Genomic DNA, 15,327 nt, shown 5'->3' on the forward strand with positions numbered 1-15,327 from the left:
GGCATCTGTCTCAATACTGCCATCAGCTATCCTCTAAAGATCGCAAACTCCGAAATTCGCTGGCAGCCTTCCAATATCAGTACCCAGACACACACGGGAGGATACATTCAGATTTCCTCTGGCCAATTCAGAAGTAAATTTGGTAATAAATAGCTCATTGACAGGCTCTTTGGTCTTGATTTACAGACACTGTGGAAACACTTAGAAATCAAACCCATGTCATCCTTGAGAGCAGATAGTCGTTAGCAAAGGGGGGATGTACATTTGATCGAAAATGTACAAAATTTATAACAGTGACATTTTCAATATTAGGCCACATGATTTATTCAGTAGTTTTATGTTCCCAAATTACAATTTATGTCTATTCATAAGACTACAAAAGTTACCATTAGAATTGTCTGTGCTTATAAAATACCAACTTTTTTAAACTGTTATATATATTCATTAACACCAGTCTGCAACGAGTTACATAGAATCATAGGCACTTCAAAGGCTTAAAAAGATGTTTACAACTTAAATGCATTTTTAAGAACAAAAACTTTTTTTTTTCCTTTAAATCCCTCCTCGTACCTTCAAATTGCAAGAAATTAACAAATACAGTGGCCAAAGGAATTTGCAGCAACTTTTCAAAATACTGTAAGCATCTTTGGATTTGCTGAGCTTGTCAGTAACTCACATCAAATCCTCCCAAAAGAAGATCTGATTAGACAGATAGGACTAAACAGTTTTGTAGTAATAATCCAATTTTACACATTAATTTGCTGTTGCAAATCTGCCTGAAGCTACAGGTAATGAAAAATAAAGCAAGTGTAAAATGGATAGTCTGACATTTAAAGATTTACACAAAGTGGAGGTTAAAGTTTACATTATTTTGAAAATCACATGTACACTAAATTACCATTATCTGAATCATTCGAAGACAAATTGCACCATGACAGCTACAAAAGGGTTAGGGTTTGGTTTGTAAGGGGACAAGAGGGGAGGGCAGAGAAGAGGGGACGACAGATAAATTAACAAAAGTAAGACCAACTTGGTAAGGTTCATCTGAGACATGCTGACACAAACGACACGGCTTTTATCTTTGAACCATAGGTTTAAAACAATCATTTCGCGTTTGCACATAAAAGTTTAAACCAATTCCGTGAACATCCAGGGTTTTCATCACATAATATTTTGCCACTGCTATTCACAGAACACTGCAGATGTTAAATTTTAATTTTACGTTGTTCTAAAGAAATACATGAAAAGTTTTAAATACAATGGGATTTTATCATTAAAGTGCCAGAATGGCTCTTCAATGAAAAAAACAAAAAACAAAGATCTTCATTATTCTATGCAAAAGCTTTATTTTGAAAAGTTCAGTGATCTCATAAATAGAGACACTAAGTGTGAGTTTTATGCGTAAAACTCCTTAGTAGGTGCCTTCTGATAAGCAGCACTGGATGGTTTGCGTTCCCCAAGGTCATAGCTCCCTTCGTCCTTCTTTCTCATGCGGTACACCAACAGCAGGATAAGGAAAATCGCAAAGAGAAAGCCAATAACTCCACCAGCGATGACAGCTGAAAGCCACCAAAAGGGAGATTATATTTAGATGAGATTCAAGGGTTGCAGAAATTAGCTTTGTCAAACCCAATCTATTTACATTTTTGTAAAAGGCTCAATTTGAAAACCCATTAAAAAAAAAAAAAACTTGGATTCAATAAAAGTAATTATGCAAATCTACTATTCCTTAAGAAGGCACAATACTTTCTTTGATTAGTATTAATAACACCCAAAAACCTCAGTAAGAAAAATCTGGTTGTGACCTCAACTAATTCCATACTTTCAAATGCCTCTGTCTTTTCAATACTTATATTTTATATTCTAATCTTCTAATTGCTTTTCAAAGAAAACACAAAACATGACATAATTGACTTAACATTTTTTAAGAGTAAATATGAAGAAAAGCATGCCAATTTCTTTCTAGTCTTGAATGTAAGACTATTCTTTAAAGGATTAGCTGTGCTTAAATCCTGCAAATCTTCATCTTTAAAACAAATGTTAGCCGAGTGCTGTGGAGCACACCTGTAATCCCAGCTACTCAGGAGGCTGAGGCAGGAGGATCACAAGTTCAAGACCAGTCTCAGTAATTTAGCAAAATAAAAAATAAAGGGGGTGGGGGTTGAGGTTGTAGTTCAGTGGTGGAGTACCCCTGGGTTCAATTGCCAGTAATGGGAAAAAAAGAAAAAAGAAAAGAAAAAGAAAGAAAGAAAAGAAAAGAAAAACAAATGTTAGAATAGGTTGAGTCTCTTATTGGAAATTCTTGAGTCTGGAAGTGTTTTGGTGTGCAAATTTTTTTTGGATTTTGCAATATTTGCATACATAGGAGATATCATGAGGATGGGATCCAAGTCTAAACATGGAATGCATTTATGTTTCATTGATACCTTATATACATAGCTTAAAGGAAATTTTATACAATATTTTAAATAATTTTATGCATGGAACAAAGTTCACGATGTGTGCCTAGATTTTGACTGAAGCCCATCATATGAGGTCAGGTGGTATCATGTTGGTATTCAAAAGCTTTTGGATCTTGGAGCATCTCAGATTTCAGATTCCCAGATTAGGGATGTTCAAACTGTATTTCCATCAGGTAAATTATAATCAGAGAACATAATTAAACCATTTGTCAACCATCCTCTCTGCAAAGACCATTTCCTTCTCCTAAGTTTGTTTTGAAATCAGGGATGGCCTGGAGCAAGGCTGACTGAACTTCAAACCCTGACACCCCCAATTCTAAACTGTTCTGGTCCTATTTAGACCTTTACTCTTCCAGGCTACTTCCCACCCTTGGCCTCTACCCAATTACCAGTTGGGTTGAGGGAGCTGGCAGAAAACAAAGTGTGTGCCTAGCCTCTTGCTTCTCACTGGAATGCAGAGGAAGCAAGCTTTTCTTCATCTCTGAATACTACTTAGAAAAAAGAGCCCTATTTAAGCAACCTCCAGTCTGACCCATACACACCACTCACCTGCTAGGACTTCTGTCCGTTTAAACAGATTGTCTGAGTGCTTCTCAGTGTACACATTTGTATTCTCTTCAGCAGGGTTCATTTTCCTTTCTGAGTCAGAGCTACGATCTTCTTCCTTATCAATTTCTTCAGGTGACTGGTATGGGAAAAATTAAAACATTACTGTTAATAAACAAGTAAATATGTGTGTATACTTACACATGTGATATGTATATACATATGTCTGCACATATGTATATGCTTATTTATAAGTGAATATACATACTAAATATAAATATATATAACATATAATGTGTATTTTTTATATATATTATATATTTTCTTATTTATTTATTTTAGTGTTGGGGATTGAATCTTGACCCCTGGGGCTCTTAACCACTAAGCTACATTCCCAGTCCTCTTTTTAAGTTTAAAAGTTTTGAGGTAGGGTCTTACTAAGTTGTTAAGGGCTCACTAAATTGCTAAGACTGGCCTTGACTGGCCTCTGTAGTTGCTGGGATGACAGGCATGCACTATCATGCTGGCATTGTCAATTTTTTAAAAAAACAATGTTCCAGGAACCAGGGATATAGCTCAGTGTACAGTGCTTACCTAGCACACACATGGCCCTAGGTTTAACCCCCAACACTGCAAAAAAAATTTTTTAAAGTGTTAAAAGTGGTGGAAAGATGGAATAATGGATGAGTATATTGCAATATTCCTTTTTGTTCCAGTTTAGGAAATAATTGGCACTACCATTTTGTATGATGTTTGTTTCAATGGGTGAGGTCCATGATGGACCATGTAATTCATGGTTTTGCAGAGTTCATAATAATGCTAATACTATAGTACACAGACATTTTGTAAGAGTTCTACTTTTTCACCACTCTTTGACTTTAGGTCACCATCTTCCTTCTGCTGCCCTAGTTCTACTTACTCCGCCATCTCTTTGCTATCCAGGACACTGTGATGACAGCTCCTTTTCAGGCATTCCCTTGTGTCTGACTGTATTCTCTCTGCTCCATGTGGGGAGAAGCCTCCAGACTTACTCAGCAATGCTTCCCTCTACTTAGTCAAGTATTTCAGCGAACCCTGGACTAGGACTTCAGAAGACCTAGGTTCTCCACGTAGTTCCTATGGGACTGACCAAGTCATGCCACTTTTCTCAGTTTCCCCATCTAATGAAGGACATTCCAAGGTCCCTAGATACTCCACAGTGCTAAAGAGTAAATCTATGGTAATTACCCTCACTACTTCATTTCCATTCAGCAATATTTCTGCCTTGCCAGAAGACTACAGGACACTGACCCTGGGCTGTGACACCATCAACCCTACTTGTCAAGTCTAGAAAGAAATGTACCACGGGACCAGATCAGCCCACTTTTCTATTTCCATGAATGATAACATATTTGGCGGGGAGAGGACATACCATTTTAATACATTTCATATGGTGTCTTCCTATATCATGGTGCAGTCAATTTGCCTCTTACCAATCTCTCAAATTAAGTTTTTCCCTTGGATTCTCATTTCTGCAGTTTCATTCAGGTCTTCAACACCTCACATCCCAAGTTCCTACAACATCCTGAGAACTGTATGTGTTGGGTAGCTTCTAGTTTCCCCCCAGCCTACCACTTACTACCCAGAAGAAAAATTCTGAAGGCCATTTCCACCACCTCTTATTTAGTCAAACTGATTCTTAACATCTGTGCTCTGGCTTATGCAATTCTCCTATTCTCAATCCAGATTTGTCCCCTCTTTTCTTCTGATCATTCACCTTTCTAAAACCAGAGAGCACTTTACATTCTATGGAATGTAGGTACAGAAATTCCTGTGCTGGCCTTCTAACACTGAACACCGTCACTGGCCACCTCAGGAGACTTCACACAGATTATACTGAAATAAGAAAATCTGAATTACTTGAAAATCATTAGAAAAAAAAAAAGACCCTACAACTACATATTCTGCTTTAATTGATCTGGGATTAGGGAGGTGGCACTGATTATTATGGTTGTTTATTTAAAGCTACCCAGATGATTCTATGGTTTGAGAGCCCCCAGTATGAGAAGGTCAGTTCAAATAAGTTATCTATTCTCTGTTGGGCTGAGTTCTCATTGGTCTACACTATTGTTGGTCCACACTATTGTCAACTCTATTGGGCTATAAAGATAATAAGTCTTTTTTTGCTCTTTAATTCTTCCTGAAAACTTCAACAGTCTTCATTAGGACTCCATGGTCCAACATGCAAGTGCCTGGTCAAACAATGAGTGCGTCTTCAAAGCTGGGTTCATTCAAAATGGCAGCCTGCTGCTTAAGTCTAGCAGGTTAAAAAAATGTAAGAAGAAATGACATGACCTCCTTGGGCTGCTTTAGACCTTCATTTCTAGGAAGGACCACAAGTTAGACAAGGTGAATCAACTGAATTCTAGGGTGTGCAAGATGAGTGGATCCCGGTCTCAGTCATCAGAACACACTAGGCTTCTGCTGAAGATGGTATGTAATGAAGTGTGATAGAGGGACTGTCTTTCCATTTCAAGCTACAAGAAATCCTGTACTGCCCAAATCTCAACCAGCCATGACTTACAAACTACAGACGTTATATAGAATATATCATTTCACTGTTGTACATGTACTCAGATTTCATTGTTTTCTACGTTATCATCATAGAAAATCTGAGACCTTCATGACCATGGTAAAGCTGAAGAGAGCAGCTCATTGGCAGTATTTTCCCAGAGTTTTCTCCATTTTCTTCTCATGGAAAGCCCATCACTAACTGGTTGCCTGACAGAAGAAGAGATAACTCAACAGAGAGAGAACAGATTATCTGAGTTCTAATCAAGGAAGCTTCTCACTGCCCATGAGCACGGCTTTGCTATTAGAGGTTAGGAAAGGGAAGAGAAAATGCAAGTGACAAGACACTTAGGTCCATTTCTTTGCCTACCAGAGTCTCTCCCTAGACAAAACCTAATAGCTACTGCAACATTAGACACCAAGTTTAACTTCTCCACATCATCTTTACCCTATGATCATGCCAAAACACATGGCTTCACCTCAGGTTTCTTGAGTTCCTAAAGTAATGTAAGAGTTGACTTGTCCAGTTCCCTTTGACTCAGCTTCTGCTTCGATAAGAGTCAAAACAAAAAACCAACCACACAAATCAAAAAAACATTCTAGGGATCTAAGGGTGTGGGGACAGAAGGTGTCCACAGAATTGGGAGTCACACCTACACTTACAGGAATCGTCCGTCAGTGCACAAGCCTAAAGGTATTTAGGAACATTTATTTTTAAATTGAAAAGTTCTATTGTATAGAAACACAGGCTAAGAAGCCGCCATTCTACAGTATTCAGCTACTCCAAAAGACCTTAACTCTTGAATCTCTATGTGCAAAATGAAATTATGAAAATGTAGCATCAATGATTAAATTAAGCCAATTAAAGATCTGTCACATCCAAGTCTGACTGTTTGGATGTCATGGGAATGGCATGGAGTAAAAGATTACAAGGGATGCTCAGGATAAACAAGTGACTGTTCTTTTCAATTTTTAGGCACATAAATTTACCACCAACTAGATAGAATATCTATAACAGTGACATTAATGCCACTGTGAGACCCATTCAAAAGCAAAATCCACACTAATGGCATCCTAGAGGCAATGTTTAATTCAGCTGTACCATATAACTACAAAATGGAAAATTAAATCATCATTATTATTGTTATTCTTGATCAATATTATCACTACCAGTACCTAAGCCATGTTTGACACATAATGAATAGATCTCCCATGAATGGAATTAATTTTTGTTACTACACTGAATGTGAATAATAGAAGGAATATAAAGATATTAAAATGTCCTCATATCTTTCATTTCTAAACTCATTTGCCAAATGTCTATATTCTTTGTCTCAATGTGAAACAATTACTTCCTTAAGACAATTTTCAGAAGCTTAAATCAATTTTCAACCCACTGCTGTCAAAAGGTCAGAAATCTATGTCGAATTTTGTTTTGCTTAGGTTAGAAGTCTTCTTCATGGAAGGCTAAAACTGACATGGGAGAGTTTCTTGCTTCAAGTAGTGAGTCTTCATGGTTGCTGACTTGAGAAGATTCAGCCTTGAGAAGAGGTCAAATAAAAGTGTGGTAAAGGCCAGATGCAACTTTCCGCAGCTGTCCTGGATACCTGTGCCACAGACCATGAGATGCTCAGTCACCCCAGCCTCCCTGCACCTGCTACTTTTCATTTCTCTCCCTTGCCCTGCTTCCATTTGTTCAACTTAGACACCAATGGAGCAGCTTCCACACTCGAGTCAGAACCTACTAGGTATGTTTGCCTCAGTCCTTAAGGAGCTTTTCCTTACCTTCCCATAGTCTGGCTTGCAACGTCAGTCTTCTAGAAATAAGAACTGACCTTTCTAAGTCTACTGACAGTAGGCTCATCTGGAGAGGGCTGACCTCCCAACTCTTCTACACCTGCCAAACCCACCCAGCTGTGCCATCCCTCATACTATGCATTAGGATGGTGGAGGAAGAGGAGGAAATACAAAGGTAAGGATAGGAAAAGTCCAGCGATGTTCCTACCTGCAGAGGGGTGCTTTCTACTGCAGAGAAGGCACATCACTACCTTCATGAACAGCCTTCCATATCTTGTCTTCTGTGAAGCTTGGTAACATCAACAGATGGGTGAACTCCAAAGGAGGACACTCGTGTTCCTAAGTTTTCACAAGTAGCATGCTACCCGACTAAAGTGCCTGCAGAGTCTACCACTGCAGTCACTGTGAGTGCTCATTTGGTGGACTGGCTTGGTCTCTTCTGCTCCACCAAATTCAATTAATGTTTAGAGAAGTGCATGCTATGGGGACTCACACTTCATCTTCTTAATGATCCAAGAAATTTGACTGGATCCAGGATTTGAAACCTAGGCCTTCTCCAGACTTTGATATGCATTTTTCAACTTAAATAGCTTTCCTATTAGTGGATGGTCAATTAATTGTGATATAAGGTTAAGAAGGCCCCAAATCATGAACTCAGTTTTCATTAGCTACTTTGCTCTTTCTAAGGTCAACAATCTCATTTTTAATAAGTCAGAGGTACCCACACTCATCATGATCACTGGAAGAGTCCCAAGTTTACATACCATCAATGGCGGGCCTGAGGAGACTTAAAGAATGACTCACTGAGACTTGTACCATCTTAAGACATGACCCAGAGTCTCATTTAATAACCTGCTTTAGCATATGTAAAGTTACTAGTAAGTCTAGCTCAGAACATTTTCTATGAAATTAAAAATTCTTGTCTTAAGTCAGATAAATAAGATTTTACTTCTTAACTGGACTTAAGATGTTCCTTAAGAAATAGAGCCATGTAAAAATAAGAGATGCCCTCAGAAACTTAGACCCTGTCTCAAAATAAAAAGGACTGGGGATGTAGCTCAGTGGTAAGGTGCCTCTGGGTTAAATCCCTAGTACCAAAATCAAAACCAAAACAAAAAAACAAACAAACAAAAAACCCTAAAAACCCAAAACAGATGAAACAAAATAAAAACATTTGTATGTAAGAGCGGCCTGGATGTTAAAAGTAACACGTGAATGGATGCCAAAATGATCCTGAAGTGTAAGAAAGAGCCACTTACAATAATAGAGTGAAAAGACTGTTTGTCCCTATCTAATCATAAGTGGGGCTCTTAAAAGGACTGTTTCATACAATGAATCGAGAAGAGCATTTACAGTAACACGAATGTGATGCAAAGCTAAACACACCTTTGTCTGCGCGGGCATCTTTTTCTGCATCTTTGTTGTCGTGGTTTCCACTTTGGGAGCAGTGCTCGTGAACGGCATCTTTGGAAGAGGTCGAGATGTCGTCAGCTCTGGACTCTCTACGTCCTCATCACCTCCTAGAAGATAAGCAAATGTGAGCTGAGCACGTGAGTGACGACAGAGATGAGTGCACCGTCAGGCACATCACCCAACATCGGCACTAGCAGAGGCGAGTTCTTTCAAAACACTGATCCTTAAGAATTTAGCACAAACCCTCCGGGTCTAGACTGTGGAGAAGTGATTTCAAAGGGGATCTATGGGTAGCCTGGAATTTTTTTTTTCTATATTATCATCCTGAAAACTCTTGAGTAGCTCTTTTTCCTGCTCTCCTGCTCAGTAAGGTTTCTTCCCCTCCTCTACGTGAAAACATGATCCTTTCCTCATATTTAAAAACATGCAAAATAGAAAAAGGAAGGAAGGAAGGGAGGAAAGAAAGGGAAGGGAAGGAAAAGGAAGAGGAAGAAGAAAAGGAAAAGGAAAGAAAAGAAAAAGAAAGCCAGTCAGTCTCCCACAGACGCCACCTCATCCCCGTGACCCCGCTTGCTCCTTCTTCTTACAGCACTTTCTCAGTGGTGGTGTGGACACTCAACAGTCCATCTGCACCATCTCCTCCACTCTACTTGGCTCCTCCCAGTTGGATTTTCCCTATCATCACACTGTTTATGCTTTTGGTTAAGGTCACTCATGTCCTCTGTGTTGCCATATCCAATGGCATTTTTCTGAGTGGTCCTTATCAAATTTTGTTGCAATTATTTGGAAAAGTGTCTCCCAAAGGTCCATGTATTAAAGGCTTGGTTCCCAGCTCATGGTGCTATTGGGAACTAGTAGAAAACTGAAGAGGTGGGGCCAAATGGAAGTCCAGTGATTGGGGGAATGCCCTTGAAGGGGATATTGGGAACCCTAGACCCTTCGTATCTCTTTTGCTTCTTAGCCACCACAAGGTGAGCAGCTTCCTCTGCCGTGTTCTCCCACCATGATATACTGGTTTACCACAGGCCCCAGAGCAATGAGGCAACTAAGACCTTCAAAACTATAAGCCAAAATAAACCTTTCCTCTTTAATTGATTACCTCAAATATTTTGTTATAGCACCAGAAAGCTGACTAACATGCACCTAGCACGACTGGACAATGTCAACTGCCATCTCCTTGACATACCCTGTTTTTTAGGGTGTCTATGACTTGTTGGCTTTCCCCTATTTCTCTATCCAAAGTTTCCTTTGCAGGCTTACTTCCTCTGCCAGAATACCAAATGTCAAGAGTTCCTTGAGGTTAAACAGTAGGCCTCTTCCTAGTCTTTACTTTCTCTCTCACCTATACCTATGGCTTTGATTCATCATCTAAATATGGATGATACTTAACTTTTATATCACTGGTTTTACCGCCCCTCTCAAACTCAGACACAAACATCCAATGGCCCATTAGATCTTTTAAGTGACTCAAAAGATACCACAGACTTCTAACATGTCCAAAACAGAGCTCACCATCTCTTCTGTCACCCCTAAAGCCCAATCTTCTCCTCATGTTGCCCACAGTGACTAGGACCCCCATCTCTACATACCAGAACTGTGATGTCTTCTTTCTTACTTCCATATGGAATCTGTCACCTAGTCCTTTCCACTTTACCTTCTTAATGTCTCTCTACTCTGATACCTTTTCTACAGTTCCAGAATACCACCCTAATCCAAGCCACTGTGAGCTTCTCAGGAACCCCTACATCTGCCTTTTCCAACAGGCTAGGCTGCCTATCAGTTGGCTGAAGTTCACAGTTCACAAAATGGCTGTGACCTCCCTTTCCCACCCCACTGCGCCTGAGATAAAGGCTCTGATCCAGCCTACCCTCTCAGCCTCTCAAGCATCACTGTCCCTGTTGTCCCCTGTGTTCCATCCACAATGCCTCTCCTTACCCTTCTGCCAGAAGTTCTCACCTAGTTAACTTCTAATTCACCCCCAGGCCCCAGAGAGGACATTCCTTCCATATGGGGTCAGTGTTCTTTGTTAAATCATGTTTAGCACTTTCTTTATTACCCTGATTGTATTTCTAAAAATTTGCAATTATACGTTTATTTGTGTAACTATTGATTAAAGTCTCCCCCATCAGACTGGAAAGTTCATTAGGCCAAGGGGTTGCATCTGTTTTGCTCCCTGAGTGTCTAGTAGTGTTGGGGGTATTACAGACTCTGATCTGGTCACTACCATCAAAGGAAACTTTGTTTTGCCTTCTTTGTTTTTTTTTTGCTTTTCACCCAGAACAGCATTTTTGAAAATTTCTGACCTTCAAATATAATATTGTTCTTAAGTTAATCATTTGTCAAATTTGTAACAACTCAAACTCTGTAACTTGCACTAACTAACCTGCTTCCTCAGATGAGAATGAATGATGAATACCTCTGAGTTACTCAAACCAAAGAATATGAGTTAATATTCTCCACAGTCATGCCCATGTAATAAGCAGCCCTGAAAGCAGGAGGTAACAGGCTGGCAATTGTGCAGAGGTTATCACTCTCAATGTCTCAATTACCTCCTTTACCATCAGAGCATACACACTCATTATAGAGAAGAACTCACACGGTGTGTTGGAATAAATACATCAAAACAATGTATTAAAACAAACCAACCTACTACTGGGTCTAGAATATTTTAGCTCTGTAATCTTGATCAAGTAATATTTGTGTCTTAATTTCTTTACCTATAAAATGGGGATAATAATAACTTACTTTCAGAGGTGCCTATACAATCATATGTCACTTAACAACAGGGTTCTGAGGAAACATCATTAAGTTATTTCATCCCAGTGCTAATGTCATGGAGTATGCTTATGTAAACCTAGATGGTATCACCTACTACGCATCTGGGTTATATGGTGTGTGTGTGTGTGTGTGTGTGTGTGTGTGTGTATGCGTAACATGCTTCATATATATATATATATATATATATAAATATAAATATATATTTGATATAACCTATTGTTCCTAGGGCTACAATCAACAAAACAACATAAAGTAAAATCAAAATCAACACAAGAGAAAATGATGGAATCAAGAGAGGCACTAAACAGAAGATGTATGAGGCTGCCTTTGGCATAACAGTAGACTACCGTAAACATTTTTCTTTTATAGATAGAAGCACCCTTTAAAATAATGATAAAGAGTAGAGTACAGTCAATACAGAAGCCAGTAACACAGCTGTTCATTATCCTTGTGGAGTACCACAAACTGTAAACAATTATACATTCCATATTTTTACACAACTGCCAGCACAGTAGGTTTGTTTACGCCAGCATCGCTACAGACATGTGAGTAGCGCATGGTGGCATCTACAATGCCACCAGGCAACAGGATTTTTTTAGCTCCTTCTAATTTTATGGGACCATCAGTATATATATATGCAGTCCATCACTGACCAAAATGTCATTCTGGGGTGCAAGAGTATATATTAATCACAGCTATGATACACATTGGGAAGCAGCCTGTACATACAAAGTGTTATTGAAAAATAAGTCATTAATAATGATAGTTCCGGAAATACACTGCACTTTTATATCAGCCTACCTGATTATTCATCAAAGTTTTACATCTAATACGATGGATTTCCTACTGCAATGAATCATTTTCTTACAAAGAATAGAATTTGATGAGAAATGAAAAGTTTCAATTAAAGGGCTTTCAAGACCCCCGTGTTTCATAAGAGTTCCAAATATGAGTCCCCAAAAGTAGGAGTGGGGAGAAGCTGTGTGAGAGAAGAGATCTGCAAAGCAGAGAATCCCCCCAAGCCCGTACTTCTGAAGTTAGAGACAGTGAGGAACCGCCTCAGCTATAGTATTCATTATCTTCAATGAAAAGACTAACTCTCTTGACCAAACAGAAACCAGGGAGCCCCTTTGATGACCTCCCTGATTTTTAGTTCTTGCTATTCTCTCAGTGTGGAATACCCCACCCCAGAGTCTTTTTCCACCTGACAAACTCCTGCCTATATTACCTCACCCAGCAATGATATCAGCTCCTCCCTCAAGTTCTCTGTGACCTCTCCATTATGGAGTTCTATCAATATGTTCCCACTCTTCACTGTATCTCCTCCTCCTCTTTTTAAATATTTTTTTTCTACTATGATATGGTCTGAATGTTTATGCCCTCTCAAAATGCACATATTGAAACCTAATCTCCAAAATGCAATAGTATTAAGAGGCTGGGCCTTAAGGAGGTAATGAAGTCATGAGGGCTCTCTCTGTCCTCGTGAATGGGATTAGCACCTTATTAAAGAAACCCAGGGAAGTTGGTTTTCCTCTCATACTATTTGAGATTGCAGTAAGAAGGCATCATCTATGAAGGAAAGCAAGCCTTCACAAATTCCAAACTCGGTAGCGCTTGATCTTTACTTCCTGGTTTCCTTAACTGCAACCCCAAAATTTATGATATTTATCAATTACTCCATCTAAAGTATTTTGTTATAGCTATCTAAATGGACTAAGACAACTTATAAAAAAATTTTTAAAAATAATATATTTTTCACAGATGAACTACACACGGGAATAGAGAGAATTTATCCACCCAGCAGAGAAAGTTTTGTTAAATTTTACATTCTGGAGTGTTCCTAGAATGGCTCCTGTTCCCTCATGTTGTAGATGGTTAATAAATGCTCGCTGGATGAATGAATGAATGAATAGCCTCTGTGTCTTCTTATCTTCTAATGAGTTTTCCCACTTGGACATGAGAGCTCCACTCACCAAGAACTCTAAGACTTTCAGCATGTTCCTGTTTTATAGTGTCCTGTTCTTGCTTCATAGTTATAAGATCTTATCTCTTTGAAGTTAACAAGTTTTTTTTTTTTTTTTTTTCCTGTAAATTCTCTTTGTTCTGTTGTTTTCTTTCCTCTCCCAATTTGGGGTTTGGGAGAAATCTCCATCTTTCATGTTACAAGTTTTTCATAAATGCCCGGGAGCTTTTCATATTTGCACTCAGAAAATCTGCCTGGAAGTTCTGATAATATAGGAGAGGTCTGTCAGTATGTCAGCAATACCAGTTAAGAGCTATGTGTTCCCAACGATGCCATCTTTGAGTTGTTTCTTTTGAGTTGGTTCAATTTCCTAAAAAGGAACCTCCCAGTCCCCTACCCAAGAGGTAAAGGACAGATAGCCAGTGTTCTGGGAACTGACTGGGAGAAGACCACTGGGAATATCTCAGCATTAAACAACTCTTCATCAAAGAACTTATTACTAATTTAAATAACATCTGTCCAGTCCAAAGACTCTATGTTTTATTCCAAACAACACCCCTCCAGTTTTCCTCCAAGGTTGGAGATCATTTTTGCTGCGTGGTAGAGGAAAGAAATCAAGGGAACTACTTGCTTCTTTAAGAGATCCTCAAAAGAATGCCCCAAATTTATTACCACTTTCACTTTCCATTTAGTGCCACTGATTCTGGACCCCCAGGGGATTCTGCTGCACTGACTGGGTTGCATCTTGGCTCTATCCACTGCTGACTAACTCAGCCTTCTCATGTCTTCCTAGACTGTTCCTATCAGTCCATCTGCTTCCCAGGTTTCAAAACCTTGTGGCTTTTGTCTCCTTTACTATCTTATTTGTCCTTTATGTCTAATTCCTTTATTATTAGTTTGCCTGGGTCCTGGAAGGTATTTGTACTCAATCTGTTATGTTTAACCAAAAGTCTATTATTTAATTCTGAAATTTTTGTCAGATAACACTTTCCTACATTATGTCACCTATCACATGGTGTTACAAATATTTTTTTTTTTCTCATTCAACATTTCTCTCATTAGATTCTTGGTTGGTCTCTTGGGGATGGGAACCAAGTCCTTCCCATCTGTGTTCCAAGAATACAGAACCATGTATGGTACACAGTAAATAATATTTGAAGGTGCTTGTGTTTGCTAATGCCTATCCTGAGTCTAGTACATAATGTGAACCCATCTCCTTGTCTGAGAAGTACGCTCTGGGCCATTAGACATTCTCTTCCAAGTCATTTGCTTTTCCACCAGATAGCCTGATAGGATTTCAGCCAGATGGTACATTGGCCAAAAGCTGGGGGGACCCCAGTATTTCCAGCTGGGACTGGGCATCAGGAAGGCAATGCTTCTTAATTCTAGAATAGGATTTTACAACACAAGGAAGCAGTATGGCAAAGGACTGGAACAGAATATTCTCTAGCCCCACTCCCCAGTCCTTGTCCCTCAGCTCCATTACTTTCTGACAGCATGACTTGAGGCAGGTTCCTTAATCTCTCTATACCTCCAGTTTTCACCTCATGTGAAAAATGGAAATGATAATAGACTCTATCTTTACAGGGATGTTATAAGGATTGAAGTGCCTCACCCCACAGCAAATGCTTCACAAGGGTTAGTTATGACTAACAGTATCCACAGCACAGTCCAAGGTGGTTTCCAAGGTCAAGAATGGTGCTCTTTTCTCACAGCAATGATCTGCCTAAAGGTAGAACTGTAGCTGAGGCAACTTGGGCCACATTCATCCATCTGATCTATCTTGATCTATCTGATTAGTGGGTTCAGGCTATCAAA

General features: G+C 39.1%; 1 protein-coding gene across 1 annotated transcript in view; it reads right to left on the bottom strand.

The window, feature by feature from the left end:
- Positions 1-308: 308 nt before the first annotated feature.
- The window catches only part of Sdc2 (syndecan 2), a 103,676-nt gene continuing 88,657 nt past the window's right edge, over positions 309-15,327 (bottom strand). Inside the window, exons 3-5 of the mRNA XM_047554954.1 lie at positions 8,742-8,875; positions 3,012-3,147; positions 309-1,559 (exon numbers count right to left, since the gene is read on the bottom strand). Coding sequence (XP_047410910.1) covers positions 1,396-1,559; positions 3,012-3,147; positions 8,742-8,875 — 434 coding nt within the window. The 3' untranslated portion in view covers positions 309-1,395. The remainder of the gene's footprint in view (positions 1,560-3,011; positions 3,148-8,741; positions 8,876-15,327) is intronic.

The sequence above is a fragment of the Sciurus carolinensis genome, chromosome 1, assembly GCF_902686445.1.
Source record: "Sciurus carolinensis chromosome 1, mSciCar1.2, whole genome shotgun sequence".
Classification (NCBI taxonomy): Eukaryota; Metazoa; Chordata; class Mammalia; order Rodentia; family Sciuridae; genus Sciurus; species Sciurus carolinensis.